Source organism: Geotrypetes seraphini, chromosome 8 (assembly GCF_902459505.1).
Source record: "Geotrypetes seraphini chromosome 8, aGeoSer1.1, whole genome shotgun sequence".
Lineage (NCBI taxonomy): Eukaryota > Metazoa > Chordata > Amphibia > Gymnophiona > Dermophiidae > Geotrypetes > Geotrypetes seraphini.
In genome coordinates, this window is record NC_047091.1 from 25,126,584 (window position 1) to 25,140,478 (window position 13,895).

Here is a 13,895-nt window from a genome sequence, read left to right on the forward strand (position 1 = left end):
ACCCTGGGGACTACAGGGGTCCTGTAGTGCACCCCCACTGTAGTGTGGGAGAGATGATCTGGCCGGCCACATTTAGGCTTGTTATGCTGATACACAGATCTGGCTATCCAACTTATCCAGCTAATGTTCTCTTTTTGATTCTGGCTTTTATCTAATTGGCTACATTTTAACTTAAAATGTGAGCCCATTAGAAAACCTGCATAAGACAGAAACTATCTGGAACTGGAAATGGCTATCTTTAAGACATTAAGGCTAGTACTGGGCAGACTTGCATGGTCTATGTCCGTATATGGCCCTTTGGTTGAGGATGGGCTAGGGAGGGCTTCGATGGCTGGGTTGGAGCTTTGATGGAGACATCCATGAATGGAACCGAGCAGAGCTTTGGGTTCTGGCCAGCAATAGCTAAGAAGAAGGAACATCTAAATTAAATCAGGTAAGGTTGGGCAGACTGGATGGACCATTCGGGTCTTTATCTGCCAACATCTACTATGTTACTATGTATGTTACTATTTAAAATCTAAACTGCTTGGGTTGTACCACAGAGAGATGGTATATCAAGAATCTAAGAAATAAACAGGGAAGCTCCCTTGCAAGACATCCATGCCCACCTCCGATTTCTGGACATATCTTTGCATCTTGTCAGCAGCTTCCCAGTCACGGATAAATCATGGAGCACGCAGGACGCTGAAGCTTAGCGCCCTAGGGGAAGGCTATTCTAATGTACAATTGAAGCTACATGCAGTGCTGAACTCGGGCCTATGGTCAGTGGTGTAGCAAGAGTGAGAGGCGCCCCTCCCCACCCTCTTCTCTGTGTCCTCACCCCCAGCTCCCCCATCCATTCCTTCCCTGCCCCCTCCTGACGCTCGCCCCTTCCCTCTTTAACGTTCCCGACGTGAGCAGCGACCCCAGCCTGCTGCTCATGCCAGCGTTGGCTCTTCCTCTGACGTGACTTCCTAGGCGCGGAGCCAGGAAGTGACATCAGAGGAAGAGCCGGTGCTGGCATGAGCAGCGAGTCGGGGTTGGAAAGGGTGTGCAGTAGTGGGGGGCAGAGAGGAGGACCTTCCCCTCCTTACAATGCCACTGCACATGGTATATGTGGATGAAAGAGAAGGACTACAAATGCCCACCAGGTGATGGCACAAAGAGACGCAAACAGGGCAGCTTAACAGGGGCACCTAGGCAAACATGAGTGTGAGCTCCCTTCCCTCCCCCAGCTCCACTCCAAGGCTCTCTGCAGTCGAAATCTCTTTCCATCACTTCTTCTATAGTCCAGTTCTAAGACACATACAGGAGGTTTTGGTTAGAGGCCGACCACATTTTGGTCCTACAATCCTTCTTCTGCCCAGCTTCGGTTTCTGCTGAAAATGACCATAAGGCTGATATTCAGTGTTATTTAGACAGCTGGGAACAGCTATCTCCCGCTGAATATCTGGCTTAGCGGAATGGCTGGTGACTGGCCAGAACAAGCCGCTTAAAAGGGTGGTCTCTCTTTGGCCATTGAGACTTATCCGATTAGCTATTGAAAATTGGCCTAGCTGGCCAAAAATGGACTGAAAATTCAATGCCGGTTGCCAGATATGGCCTCAGCACTGAATTTCCGAGTTCACCATGGACCAGTGATCGCCCTTGACCTGAATATCAGGGGGCAGAGAAAGCTGAAAATTTGTCTTCCTCCCTCCCCTCCCCCCAGGCCTATATTACAGTCCCTGGCAATCTCTGGCTCTGCTTTCACAATGGCTGCCTCAACGGAGACATTGCTCCCTCCCTGAATACATTGCAAGATCACCATTAATTGCAAGGCAGTCCCAGGAAGGGGGGAAGCTTACTCTTTGTATTATTTATTTTGTCAAGGAATGACCTTGCACAATAGTTTATGCAGTAACTAGGATGCTCCAGATAAATGCTTTCGTTCGTATTCACACAACCAAAATTGAGTTTTCGGTTTCAGCTTCGATCAAAATCAGGTGATGAGTTTCTGCTGCAGGTTCAGTTCTGGCTGAAAGCTTCTGGTTCTGAAGAAGGCCTGCCCAGCAGCAACCCGATTTACTCAGAATCAAAACGGTGGGTGTAGCCAAGCAGATTTCATAGTGACCCAGAGAATGCAGTGAAACACAGGACAGGCACGGTTATGCACTTACTGCAAGATGCAGGTAGCGGTACTCATGGGAGATACACCTGGCGAAGCTCGGAGGTCCCCAATACGCCACTCCGTGGGCATCCAGTATACAGTGCCGACTGGCAGACCCTGCATGCAAGTTGAAAAGAGAGAACAGAAGCTGGACCATTCTGCTGAGATTGAAGAGGAGGGGGAAGGGAGGGGAGGAGGGAGGGACTCACCTGTCGCATTAGGGGGACACTTGTTATAGGTGATCTCCCCCGCGGCTGTCTTCTTCCAGGTCACTGACAGAATGTATTCGTCCTTACACATTTCATGGAAGGCTGCAGAAGAGGAGATGAGAGAGTGAAAGAAAGAGCCAGTGGAAGAAAGCAGAAACAAAGGAGTGAGGCATTTCGTCAGACCTAATCACCAGCCTTTCTTTTTGATAAGGGCAGCCCTGTTTTCCTGAAGCAACTGGATCTGTCAGGGGCTTTTCACTTCCTATAGTAGCATCTGTTATTATTACAATTGGATCAATGGAATAACTGGATACGTTTGGAACTGGCTTTCAGGTTTTTTACAGACACAAAAGGTGTCCTTTTCCTAAACAGCGGTAAGCACTTGCACCTGCTTGCCGCACATTATAAGGGCTTACTGCGCGGCGTGCACTGCTGTCCTGCGGCAAATGTCCCTATCTGCATGCGCACACTGTGTTTGGGGGGGCGTAGAGTGGGCGTGACACTGCTAATCAGTTAGAGCGTGAGGCATTGTCGCGTGCTAATTGAATAGCATGGCATTTACCATGTGGGCCCTCAATGTCTATAAAATAGGACTCACACAGTAACTCTGTAATGGCCGTGCATCAGTGGTGAAATTAGCATGTGGTCATTAATAGGGAACATGGGAAAGCCAGCCATTTTCTAGCCGTGGCAAAAGTGGCCTTAGTGGGTTTAGAAAAAGGACCCCAAGTTATTCAGTGAAAACACAAAATCATATTTTTTCACCATTGTCCCCAGGATGTGGCGTCCCATGGGACTCCCCTCTTTCTCCGATTCTTTTTCATATCTTTTTTACTCCCCCTTTTTACGAAGAAGTGTTAGGCTTTTTTATCACCAGTCGTGGCAGTATTAGCTCCAGCAGACCTAAAACTCCTATGAGCGTTGGAACTAATACCGCCATGGCCAGCGATAAAAAAGCTTAACGCGGCTTCATAAAAGGGGGGGTTAGTTCCTTAGCAAATATTCTTCATGACATGGGTGTGTCGTATTACATTTATGACATTGAAGACATAAGATTATAAGAGTTGCCACACAGGGACGGACTGAAGGTCCATCTAGCCCAGGATCCTGTTTCCAACAGTGGCCAAACCAGGTCCCAAGTACTTGGCAGAAACCCAAAGAGTATCAACATTGCAGAGCTGAGATTGTGATGTCATAATGCCTCATTCCACCAATGCCTAAGAGCCAAACTCATCGGTGATGTCACAATGGTTTGATTGTCCTATAATTGGCTCACATAAGAACATAAGAGTTGATGTCCTGGGACAGACCGAAGGTCCATCAAGCCCAGTATCCTGTTTCCAACAGTGGCCAACCCAGGTCCCAAGTACTTGGCAGAAACCCAAAGAGTATCAACATTGCAGATCTGAGATTGTGATGTCATAATGCCTCATTTCACCAATGCCTAAGAGCCAAACTCATCGGTGATGTCACAATGACTTGATTGTCCTATAATTGGCTCACATAAGAACATAAGAGGGACAGACCGAAGGTCCATCAAGCCCAGTATCCTGTTTCCAACAGTGGCCAATCCAAGTCCCAAGTACCTGGCAAGATCCCAAGTAGTAAAACTGATTTTATGCTGCTTATTCTAGGAATAAGCAGTGAATTTCCCCAAACCATCTCAAGAATGGCTTGTTAGAAGGGGGCCTTAGGTAATATTTTATGCATAAATTTTCTGTTTTCAGGTTTATCAGTTTTCTGATTTTGCAAATAAGTTCATTATTATTTATATTAATAAAAGTGATCCAAATTACTAATTGGTGACCGCTAATATGTATCAGCAGTTTAGGATACATTTTAAAATATATTTGTTCATATATTTTTTTTACTAAATCGCGATAGGGGTTATTAGCGCAGGAAGCCGCACTGAATGCACCACATTTCTCCCAATGCTCATAGAGTTCGTATGAGCGTCAGGAGCAGCGCTAATAACCCCTATCGCGGTTTAGTAAAAGAGGGAGTAAATTATTAGGTAAGTAAATTCTTATTCTGTCATTTCTTTTGTGAACCACATTGAACTTTACGGTTATGCGGTATAGAAGCAAGCTTTTATGTTATGTTATTATAAATATATATTAATGTATTTTAAATTATTTTCAAGATTCCATTTACGTATTGTTTCTAGGGTATATGATATGGGGTAAGTTATTAACAAGCTTTTTATAGTTTAGGGCACTGGTTTGCAGGCCCAGCCAGAGCCCCAGATCTCACGAGTTTTAGCTAATCAATATTTCCATGATCTCATCATAGACTGAAATCTAAGGCTGGAAAATCCTCAGTAACTACTCTTGTGGAGTACGATGAATCCCCAGCACCGGTCTCTCAAAAAATATGATCACATAACAACTGCCTTCTTAGACTCTCACTGGCTACCCATACAAGCACGAATCCAATTCAAATTCTACTGCCTGATATTCAAAGCATTACACGGCTCTTCCCCCTCCTATCTAAACAACCGCTTAAACCAAATCTCCACCTCAAGACACAGAAGAACCTCGAACCCTTTCGCCTTCCCCCCACTCAAAGGCACACAACGCAAGAAAATGTTTGACAACCTTCTGGCAACACAAGCAGCAAAAATCAACCATTCCATCTCCAATCTTATGACAATATCAGACAACTTCAAAACATTCAGAAAAGAAATCAAAACCCTGCTTTTCAAAAAATTCATCCAAATATCTTAACCCCTCCTCTTTTACCTCCAGAAGATTCACCTACCTTCAGATAACCTTCCCCCAAATTACCCACCTTAATACCTTCCAATTAAACAAATACCATAAATAGATTGTAATCTACCCTCTCTAACTGTATTCCATATGTATTTTTCATACAGTTCTTCACTGTCAGTTTAATTTCCATCCTATAAGTTCACATAGAATTTTTCTTTTTTCAACCATCTTTATTTTCTCTTCTTTATTAATTTCCAGGTACTTTAGTTAGATTGTGAGCCTTCGGGACAGTAAGGGAATTTTTTAAGTACCTTCTTACTTCTCATTTATAATCTTAATGTATATTTTCTTCAAACCGCTTAGAACCTAACGGATGTAGCGGTATATAAGAAATAAATTACATTACATTACAAATTACATTGTGTGTGTGCGCACGCACGTGGGTGGGACTTTTACCTCACGTCTTCATTTTGACTTATAATTGACAATAAAAAGAAGGAATCAGCTCGATAAATATTTCAGAGAATGCAACAACTACTGCCTGACATTTAATAAATGTTCAAATTAACCCAGCAGGAGAACTGAGCAGAATCCACAGAAAATCTCCCCAATAATCTTTCACATGTAAAGAAATCAAAAAAGGACTGAGGCAGAGGGAAAGGGAAACAGAAGGGCCATTACAGAGAGCTGGTGGGAGTGGAGAGAAAGTGGGCGAGGGAGGGGACTCCGTGCAAATCTTTCTAGACTCTAAATGTCAAATTGATTTACTGGCTCCAAACAGGCTTCAAGGACCCTAATTAACAGAAGCATTTTATGAGAACGTTGAGCCCTGATCCACGCTAGTTTTACCCCTAAAGAGTAAATTCCTCATTTCAAAAGCTATAGGGGCCTCTTAATGCCATTGCGCACAAGTTCCACTATTGAAAGGGCAGTTCTGGAACTGGGCACTGCGGTTAGATATGTCTTGCACGTAAAAGTGTCATGAGAAGTGGCCCTTACACGCGAAAGCGCATTAAAGGATCAAATGGGAAAAGGGTCATAGACCTAAAGGTGATCTTATAGATCTTCCACCATGCCCTTACACAGGGAGTGTAGACTGGAGTTGCTTCCCTGCTCAGGAATGGATCTGCCAACAGATCAGCTTAATAGTTAGTAAGGCGGCCTGAGAACCAGCTCTTTGCAAGTCACTTCACTGGCTTCCTACCCACCTCTGCATACAATCCAAACTCCTCTTATTAACTTACAGGAGTCCTTATGCAGCCCCTCAGTATCTCTCTTCTTCTCTCTCCTCCGTTCCTCAGACAAATTGCTTTTATCTGTAACAGTTCTCCTCCACTTCCAATTCTAGACTTCGTTCCTTTCATCTCTCCACCCCGTATGCCTCAGTCCATACACTACGCCCTTTGGCTTCTCTTGTTCAAAATAGGCTGAAAACCCACCTTTTTGAGACAGAACGCTACCCCCGTCTGCCCTCTGCTCACCACCCTCACCAGCAGTTTGACTATCCCCTCTAAGTGTAACCCCTTCCCTGGCATCCTGTTTATCTGCCTTGATTGTTTAGATTGTAAGCTCATTTGAGCAGGGACTGTCTCTTTTGTGACTCAATACAGCGCTCCATATGTCTGGTTGCACTCTAGAAATAATTAATATTAGTGGGTACAAAATAAGTACCTGAATATAATTTATAAACTACTTTGATTGTAGTACAGAAAGGTGGTCTATCAAATCTCGTCCCCTTTCCCTTTAACAGTGCTGTAAAGAAGCTACATAGTGAGGCAGAGTAGAAATAATAGATGAGAGGCAGAGCCAGGTTGATAACATTATGTTCGAGAAGAGATACCAATGGATAACAGAAAGGAGAAAGAGCACACTAGCAGAAAAGTGAGACCCCAGGATGGAAGGAGTATTTTCACAGAGAAGAAATGGGATGGATGAGTATACATACAGAGAAGGAGGTCCTGAGATGGTTGATTACACTTAAAGAGAAGGGGGTCCTGAGATGGATGAGTATACATACAGAGAAGGAGGTCCTGAGATGGATGAATACACATACAGAGAAGGATGTCCTGAGATGGATGAATACATTTACAGAGAAGGGGGTCTTCAGATGGATGAGTACACATACAGAGAAGGAGGTCCTAAGATGGATGAATAAACTTCCAGAGAACGGGGTCCTGAGATGGATGAGTACACATTCAGAGAAGGAGGTCCTGAGATGGATGAGTACACTTACAGAGAAGGAGGTCCTGAGATGGATGAGTACACTTACAGAGAAGGGAGAGCCTGGAATGGATGGCACAGGCAGAAACCAGCAGGGATGCAGATGGTGCTGGCAGCCTTGGGAGCATCTACATAGATCGATTTGGTAGAGATGACAGGCATCATCCTACAGCAGACAGGAGGAGGATATGATGAGAATGACAAGAACCAGTGGATGAGCCATGGTTACACTGCCGAAGTGGAAGACCCCACCCCCACCCATGCATTCCTCCCCTCCCTACCTGTTCTTGGACATACCTGGACATTTCTTTTCATTACAAGTGTGCACCTCTTCTCCGCTGCCCTCGCAGGGATATCCCTGGATGCCTGTTCCTTGGCACATGCGGAAGCGTCTCTGCCAGCCTGTATCACAGGTTTTTGAACACAAGCTCCAGTGGTTCCAGGGACCCCACTTCCCATCACCTAAACAGAACATACAACATATGAATGAATATAAATGAGAGAAAGATGTGAGATCAGAAACAGCTCAGCTGCCAGATTGCTGTGTGTGTGCCTGTATAGAAACACTTATGTATATTATTGTAAATACTCGTATGTAGAACCTCACACCCTCCACCATCCTTTCACATTCTCCCCCTTCCAGTAACAGGACCCTCTAAGTCCTCAGATTCTCCCCCTCAGACCTCTCACTTTTTGCCCTTCCCCCCAAGACCCTCAAATTCTGTCCTTCTTACTCCCACTGAATAGGAATCCCCCAGTTACTCACATTCTCCCCTCTCTTCCTAGGGCTGCAATCTCCCTGGAACTCTCGTTCTCTCCCTCCCCCCCCTAGGGCTAGAATCTCCCAGGGCCAAAATATGCTGGCTGGTCTGAGTTCACCAAGCAAGAGAGCTGCCAGTTTTAAGGATACAACCTGCAGATCACATTAGTTCTTCTCCACTTTTCCCTCAGGCCCACCCTTCAGGCGGTCACTTGGGGATCCCCAGCCAGAGCCTTTCGTCCTATATGTAAGGCAGAAACTGGCAGACAGCATTTTAAGCTGTGCTTGCTAGCACTGTGAGCATACTCAGTACTGATGGAGCATTTCCGCATCTGGCAGTGCTCTCCCAGCAGTACACAACGTGAGGACGGTGCGAACTTCTGTCTTGAAGTTGGACAAGCAGATTTCTTCAGCAGGCGGGGCCTTGGAATCCCTACCAGTCAAGGTATTTTTAAATTTTAACTTCAGTATGGGAAGGGCAGATGGAGGATGGAGGAGAAAACTGTGTGCTCATTCCCCCCCCCCCCCCAAGTTGACTGATGGTTCCCCAAAACTTGTGTCTGATTGCAGCATTGTTCCACATACCCTGAAGACTTGACAAAATGTGACAAACACACAGCATTTCTCTAATCCAAATGACTACATTTACTGCCTGTTTCAGACTTACACTACCACTCACACACATAAGTTGGTGCACACCCACAAAACTATCAGAGGGCAAATACCTGCTTCACTTACACAACACATATGTACAGGGGAGACCAACACAAGGACGAACTCCCACTTACACCCACAACTTACAGAATACAGCTGGCTAGTGGTGCCTGGGTTCAAAAAATAAATTCATAGGCCAGTCATATGGTGTTGGCCATAACAAGAATAATATGGCAAACACACCGCTGAGTGCATGGGTCTCTCTAAACATGTCGTTGAGTGCAAGGATCTCTAAACACGCCGCTAAGTCCATGGATCTCTTTAAACACAATGTTGAGTGCATAGATCTCTCTAAACACACCGCTGAATGTATAGAGCTTTCTAAAGACACCGTTGAGTGCATGGATCTCTCTTAACACACCATGAAGTGCATAGATTGCTAAATACACCGCTGAGTGTATGGATCTCTCTAAACACACCGTTCAGTATATGGATCTCTAAACACGCCGCTGAGTGCATGGATCTCTCTAAAAATGTCGCTGAGTGCTTGGATTTCTCTAAAATTAAAGCTGGCATTTATAAATAATGCTGATCCACTTATAAATAGTTCAGAAAATAAATTCATAGGCCAATCATATGTTGTTGGCCATAACAAGAATAATATGGCAAACACACTGTTGAGTGCATGGATCTCTTTAAACACAATGTTGAGTGCATGGATCTCTCTAAACACACCGCTGAATGTATAGATCTCTCTAAAGACACTGTTGAGTGCATGGATCTCTCTAAACACTCCATTGATTGCATGGATCTCTCTAAACACACAGTTGAGTGTATGGAGCTCTCTAAACACACCGTTGAGTGCATGGATCTCTCTAAACACTCCGTTGATTGCATGGATCTCTCTAAACACACAGTTGAGTGTATGGAGCTCTCTAAACACACCGCTGAATGTATGGCTCTGTCTAAACACACCGCTGAGTGCATGAATCTTTCTAAACTCATCGTTGAGTACATAGATTGCTAAAAACATCGCTGAGTGCATGGATCACTCTAAACATTTTGTTGAGTGTATGGATCTCTCTAAACATGCTGTTGAGTGTATGGATCTCTCTAAAAATGCCATTGAGTGCATGGATCTCTCTAAAAATGTCTCTCAGTGCTTGGATTTCTCTAAAACTAAAGCTGGCATTTATAAAAAATGCTGATCACTGGGTCTCAAAAGTGATTCACTTATAAATAGTTCAGAAAATAAATTCATAGACCAATCATATGGTGTTGGCCATAAGAAGAATAATATGGCAAACACACCGTTGAGTGCATGGATCTCTCTAAACACGTCGCTGAGTGCATAGATCGCTCTAAACACACCTTTGAGTCCATGGATCTCTAAACACGCCGCTAAATGCATGGATCTCTTTAAACACAATGTTGAGTGCATGGATATCTCTAAACACACCGCTGAATGTATAGATCTCTCTAAAGACACTGTTGAGTGCATGGATCTCTCTAAACACTCTGTTGATTGCATTGATCTCTTTAAACACACAGTTGAGTGTATGGATCTCTCTAAACACACCGTTGAGTGCATGGATCTTTCTAAACACTCCGTTGATTGCATGGATCTCTCTAAACATGCCGTTGAGTGTATGGATCTCTCTAAACATGCCGTTGAGTGCATGGATCTCTCTAAACACACCGCTGAATGTATGGCTCTCTAAACACACCGCTGAGTGCATGAATCTCTCTAAACTCATCATTGAGTGCATAGATTGCTAAAAACATCGCTGACTGCATGGATCTCTCTAAACACGTCGCTGAGTGCATGGATCTTTCTAAAAACATCGCTGAGTGCTTGGATTTCTCTAAAACTAAAGCTGGCATTTATAAACAATGCTGATCACTGGGTCTCAAAAGTGATTCACTTCTAAATAGTGAATATATATAAATATTTTGCTGTTCCAGTAAAGCCCTCCCCACCATACACACATGGTCCTACCAATTTACCTCACTCCTGCTCTGCAACAACTCCTGTGTTCCAGTACTGAGACACCCCACCCCCACCCCTACCCCCGCCACACAGCTCTACAAATGCACCTCCCCTGGTCTTTATGTTGTGTCTTTAATATCATGAAGACAGTTAAGGGGAGGATATTGGATTTAGCTCTGGCCTTTTCAATCATGTGATGTGATACTACCAGGGAGCCTTCTTCGGAGCAGCCTCTACTCCCCGAAAAGCTTTGCTTAACACAAGACTATCTGTATTTCAAAAAGCAGGTGAGAGCTTGACTCGTCAACCGGGCCCTTACTGGAAGAACAACACACACGACACAAACTCCTTGTCTAGCTGAGACTTCTCAAGCCCCATTCAGATCCCTTATGCAAGTTCTTTAAATAAGTCACCCCTGCTCCTCTCTTATTTTTCTATATGCTCCATCCTTGCTTACACCCTATTGCGTATTGTGTTGGCACTGTAATGTAGCATACTATGCCGTACGTTGTCTTGTAATTTGGATATTTTACTGCTGGAATTGTCTATTCTCTATTGCTTATGTTTGACTTCTTGCTGTACATCGTCTTGAGTGAATTCCTTCAAAAAGGCGGTCAATAAATTCTAATAATAGTATTAGTAGTAGTAGGTCAATGTGGATTGCATTCAGGTATTTCCTGTCCCAGAGGGTTTACAGGGTACCTGAGGCAATGGAGGGTGAATCACAAGGAGCCTCAGTGGGTTTTGAACCAGGCTCTCTTGGGGACAGATCTACAAAAGCTTATTGTGCAAGCAAGGCTGGTTGAAGCCAGTCTAGTTCAGTCTCTTGGTGGCTTTCATTGGTCATGGTAGCAGCCACTGAGGACCCTTTGCAAATGCATTCCAAGGAGCTCATCGGTATTTAAATGAGCCCTCCGTGCATTTGGTTTCAAGAGTGGCCACGTGTGTGTGTCTATCCCATGCCCAACAGACCCATCTAAAATCTCTGTGGAACTCATAATAATAACAGAGGCTTCAGCTGCAACGGGAAGGAGATTGCTTTTGCCCTTGCCTCTTGCCTCTTGTTCAGAGCTCTGGCGATCATGGCTCTGCACTCTACTGGAACTACAGCTCTTGAGCAAAGATACTAGACATGGTCCTTCCCCTTTTACCGCCCACGCTTAAAACAACCAGCATTGCCCAGTGTTTTGTACCAGTTTACGGACTTCTTCCCCTTGGTTCTTAACAACTGATCTAATCAGCACACTAGATCTTCCCTTCTGCAAAAGACACACACATCCCACACAGTATTCACCATCCTGGCAGCAGATACCACACACCAAAAACAGCTTCAAAGCATACAACTGTATGTGCCAGCATCCAGGGAGAGGAGACATCCCATCCATCCCACCATCAATAGCATTATAACACGGCGTCCTGTACCTGGGCATTCAGGGTTAGAGCAATCCCTGGTATCAGAAGCAGCTCCTTTGCACTCTCCCGAGCCATGCGTAGAGGCTAAGCACCTCCGGATGCGCTGCTGTGTCCCATTTGAGCAGGTAACAGAACACCTATTCCACTGCCCCCACTCCAGCCACTGACCTTCCACTGTCATCCACCGGAGGAGAAAAAAAAATGAAACAGAATCACATCAAAATCTCCAGAGCTGAAGGAGAAATCAGATTTAAAAACTACATTATGCACTATGGAAAGACTAGACTGAGAGGAGACATGATCGAAACATTCAAGATACTGAAGGGAATAGACTTAGTAGATAAAGACAGGTTGCTCACCCTCTCCAAGGTAGGGAGAACGAGAGGGCACTCTCTAAAGTTGAAAGGGGATAGATTCCGTACAAACGTAAGGAAGTTCTGCTTCACTCAGAGAGTGGTGGAGAGCTGCAACGCTCTTCCGGAGGCTGTTGTAGGGGAAAACACCCTCCAGGGTTTCAAGACTCAGCTGGACAAGTTCCTGCTAAACTGGGATGTACGCAGGTGAGGCTGGACTTATTTATAGCACTGGTCTTTGACCTGGGGGCCGCCACGTGAGCGGACTGCTGGGCAGGATGGACCACTGGTCTGACCCAGCAGCAGCAATTCTTATGTTCTTAGACTGGAGGCACCTGCGGCCCACAGGTCACTGGCACTGAGTCCACTGGCAGAGGACTCAGAACCGGGCTAAGTCCCACTTTTAAGTAGGAAAACCGGTGCCAAAGCAATCAGAATGGACCAGGATAGGAGGTGAAAGAGTCAAAGTAACAGAGCCCTCGTGACGGTGCTCCTACTGGACCAAGAGAAAATGCTGTGCTAAAAAGATACAGAAGCATGGAAGAAGCTTCACATTCCACATCCATTGATGCCCTTCCAAACCCAGAAAGCAATCGAAGATACCGCAAAGTAAGCCCAGTCTGTGCAATACTGGGGAAACAGAGGTGCAAAGACAGTCCATCAGAGAAATTAAGCCGGCATTACACGGAGCAGAACTGGATAGATTATTGTACAAGGCAAAGTACAGAGCAGGCAGGAAGGGCGGTACCAGGAAGGTGGTAGCAAGGCAGGAAATGGGTGAGTGGGGTCGGCACCCAGATAAGGTGAGACAGAGGATAAGAGGGTGATCCCTACCCAAGGGGCAGGAAGTGGTAGGAGGGCGATACCTGGACAGCTGACACTGTTGTTACATGTCCTTGTTTCCCTGAGCGGTCCACTGCACAGAGTCCCATAAGGCGAGGACACACAGGATCGGGTGCGGACCTGCCACCCCTGTCCACATGTCAGTGAGCACATGCTCCACTGTGACCACTCCTCTGCCGCGGGGTCTCCTGCACAGAGAGAAACAGGCAGGCCATCAGTGATCCCCCAAAGGGAAGCCCCCCAGAAATCTGATTCTAAGGTTCCACCAATCAGCAGATTCTCCAATTTGCCCACTATGGACCCCAAACCACATTTATATTTTGCAATACTCTTATACAGTCAATGGGAGTACCAGGGTCACTGCTACCAGCTACGGGAACATCTGTCACACACCAGCCCAACTGGCATTGGAGCATCTATATAATATTTATTTTCTGAGGGTTCTAAACTGCAAAGATCCAGATATTACCCGTCTTGCAGTAACTAAGAGGCACCATCTTGAAAATCAGAAGAAAAGTCCCATTTACAGATGTCTATTATCACCATGAGAGTACATAGGAGCAGCCGTGTGAATCACCAGGGTCCCCCTTGTCCTCTCCTAGCCCAGCTTTTCC

The 13,895-nt window shown here is 45.3% G+C and overlaps 1 protein-coding gene across 1 annotated transcript in view; it reads right to left on the reverse strand.

Annotated features, from left to right (window-relative positions):
• The window catches only part of ADGRB2 (adhesion G protein-coupled receptor B2), a 164,293-nt gene that overhangs the window by 53,707 nt on the left and 96,691 nt on the right, over positions 1–13,895 (reverse strand). Inside the window, exons 4-8 of the mRNA XM_033957083.1 lie at positions 13,305–13,469; positions 12,095–12,259; positions 7,566–7,730; positions 2,338–2,439; positions 2,139–2,245 (exon numbers count right to left, since the gene is read on the reverse strand). Of these exons, the coding sequence (XP_033812974.1) occupies positions 2,139–2,245; positions 2,338–2,439; positions 7,566–7,730; positions 12,095–12,259; positions 13,305–13,469 (704 nt within the window). The remainder of the gene's footprint in view (positions 1–2,138; positions 2,246–2,337; positions 2,440–7,565; positions 7,731–12,094; positions 12,260–13,304; positions 13,470–13,895) is intronic.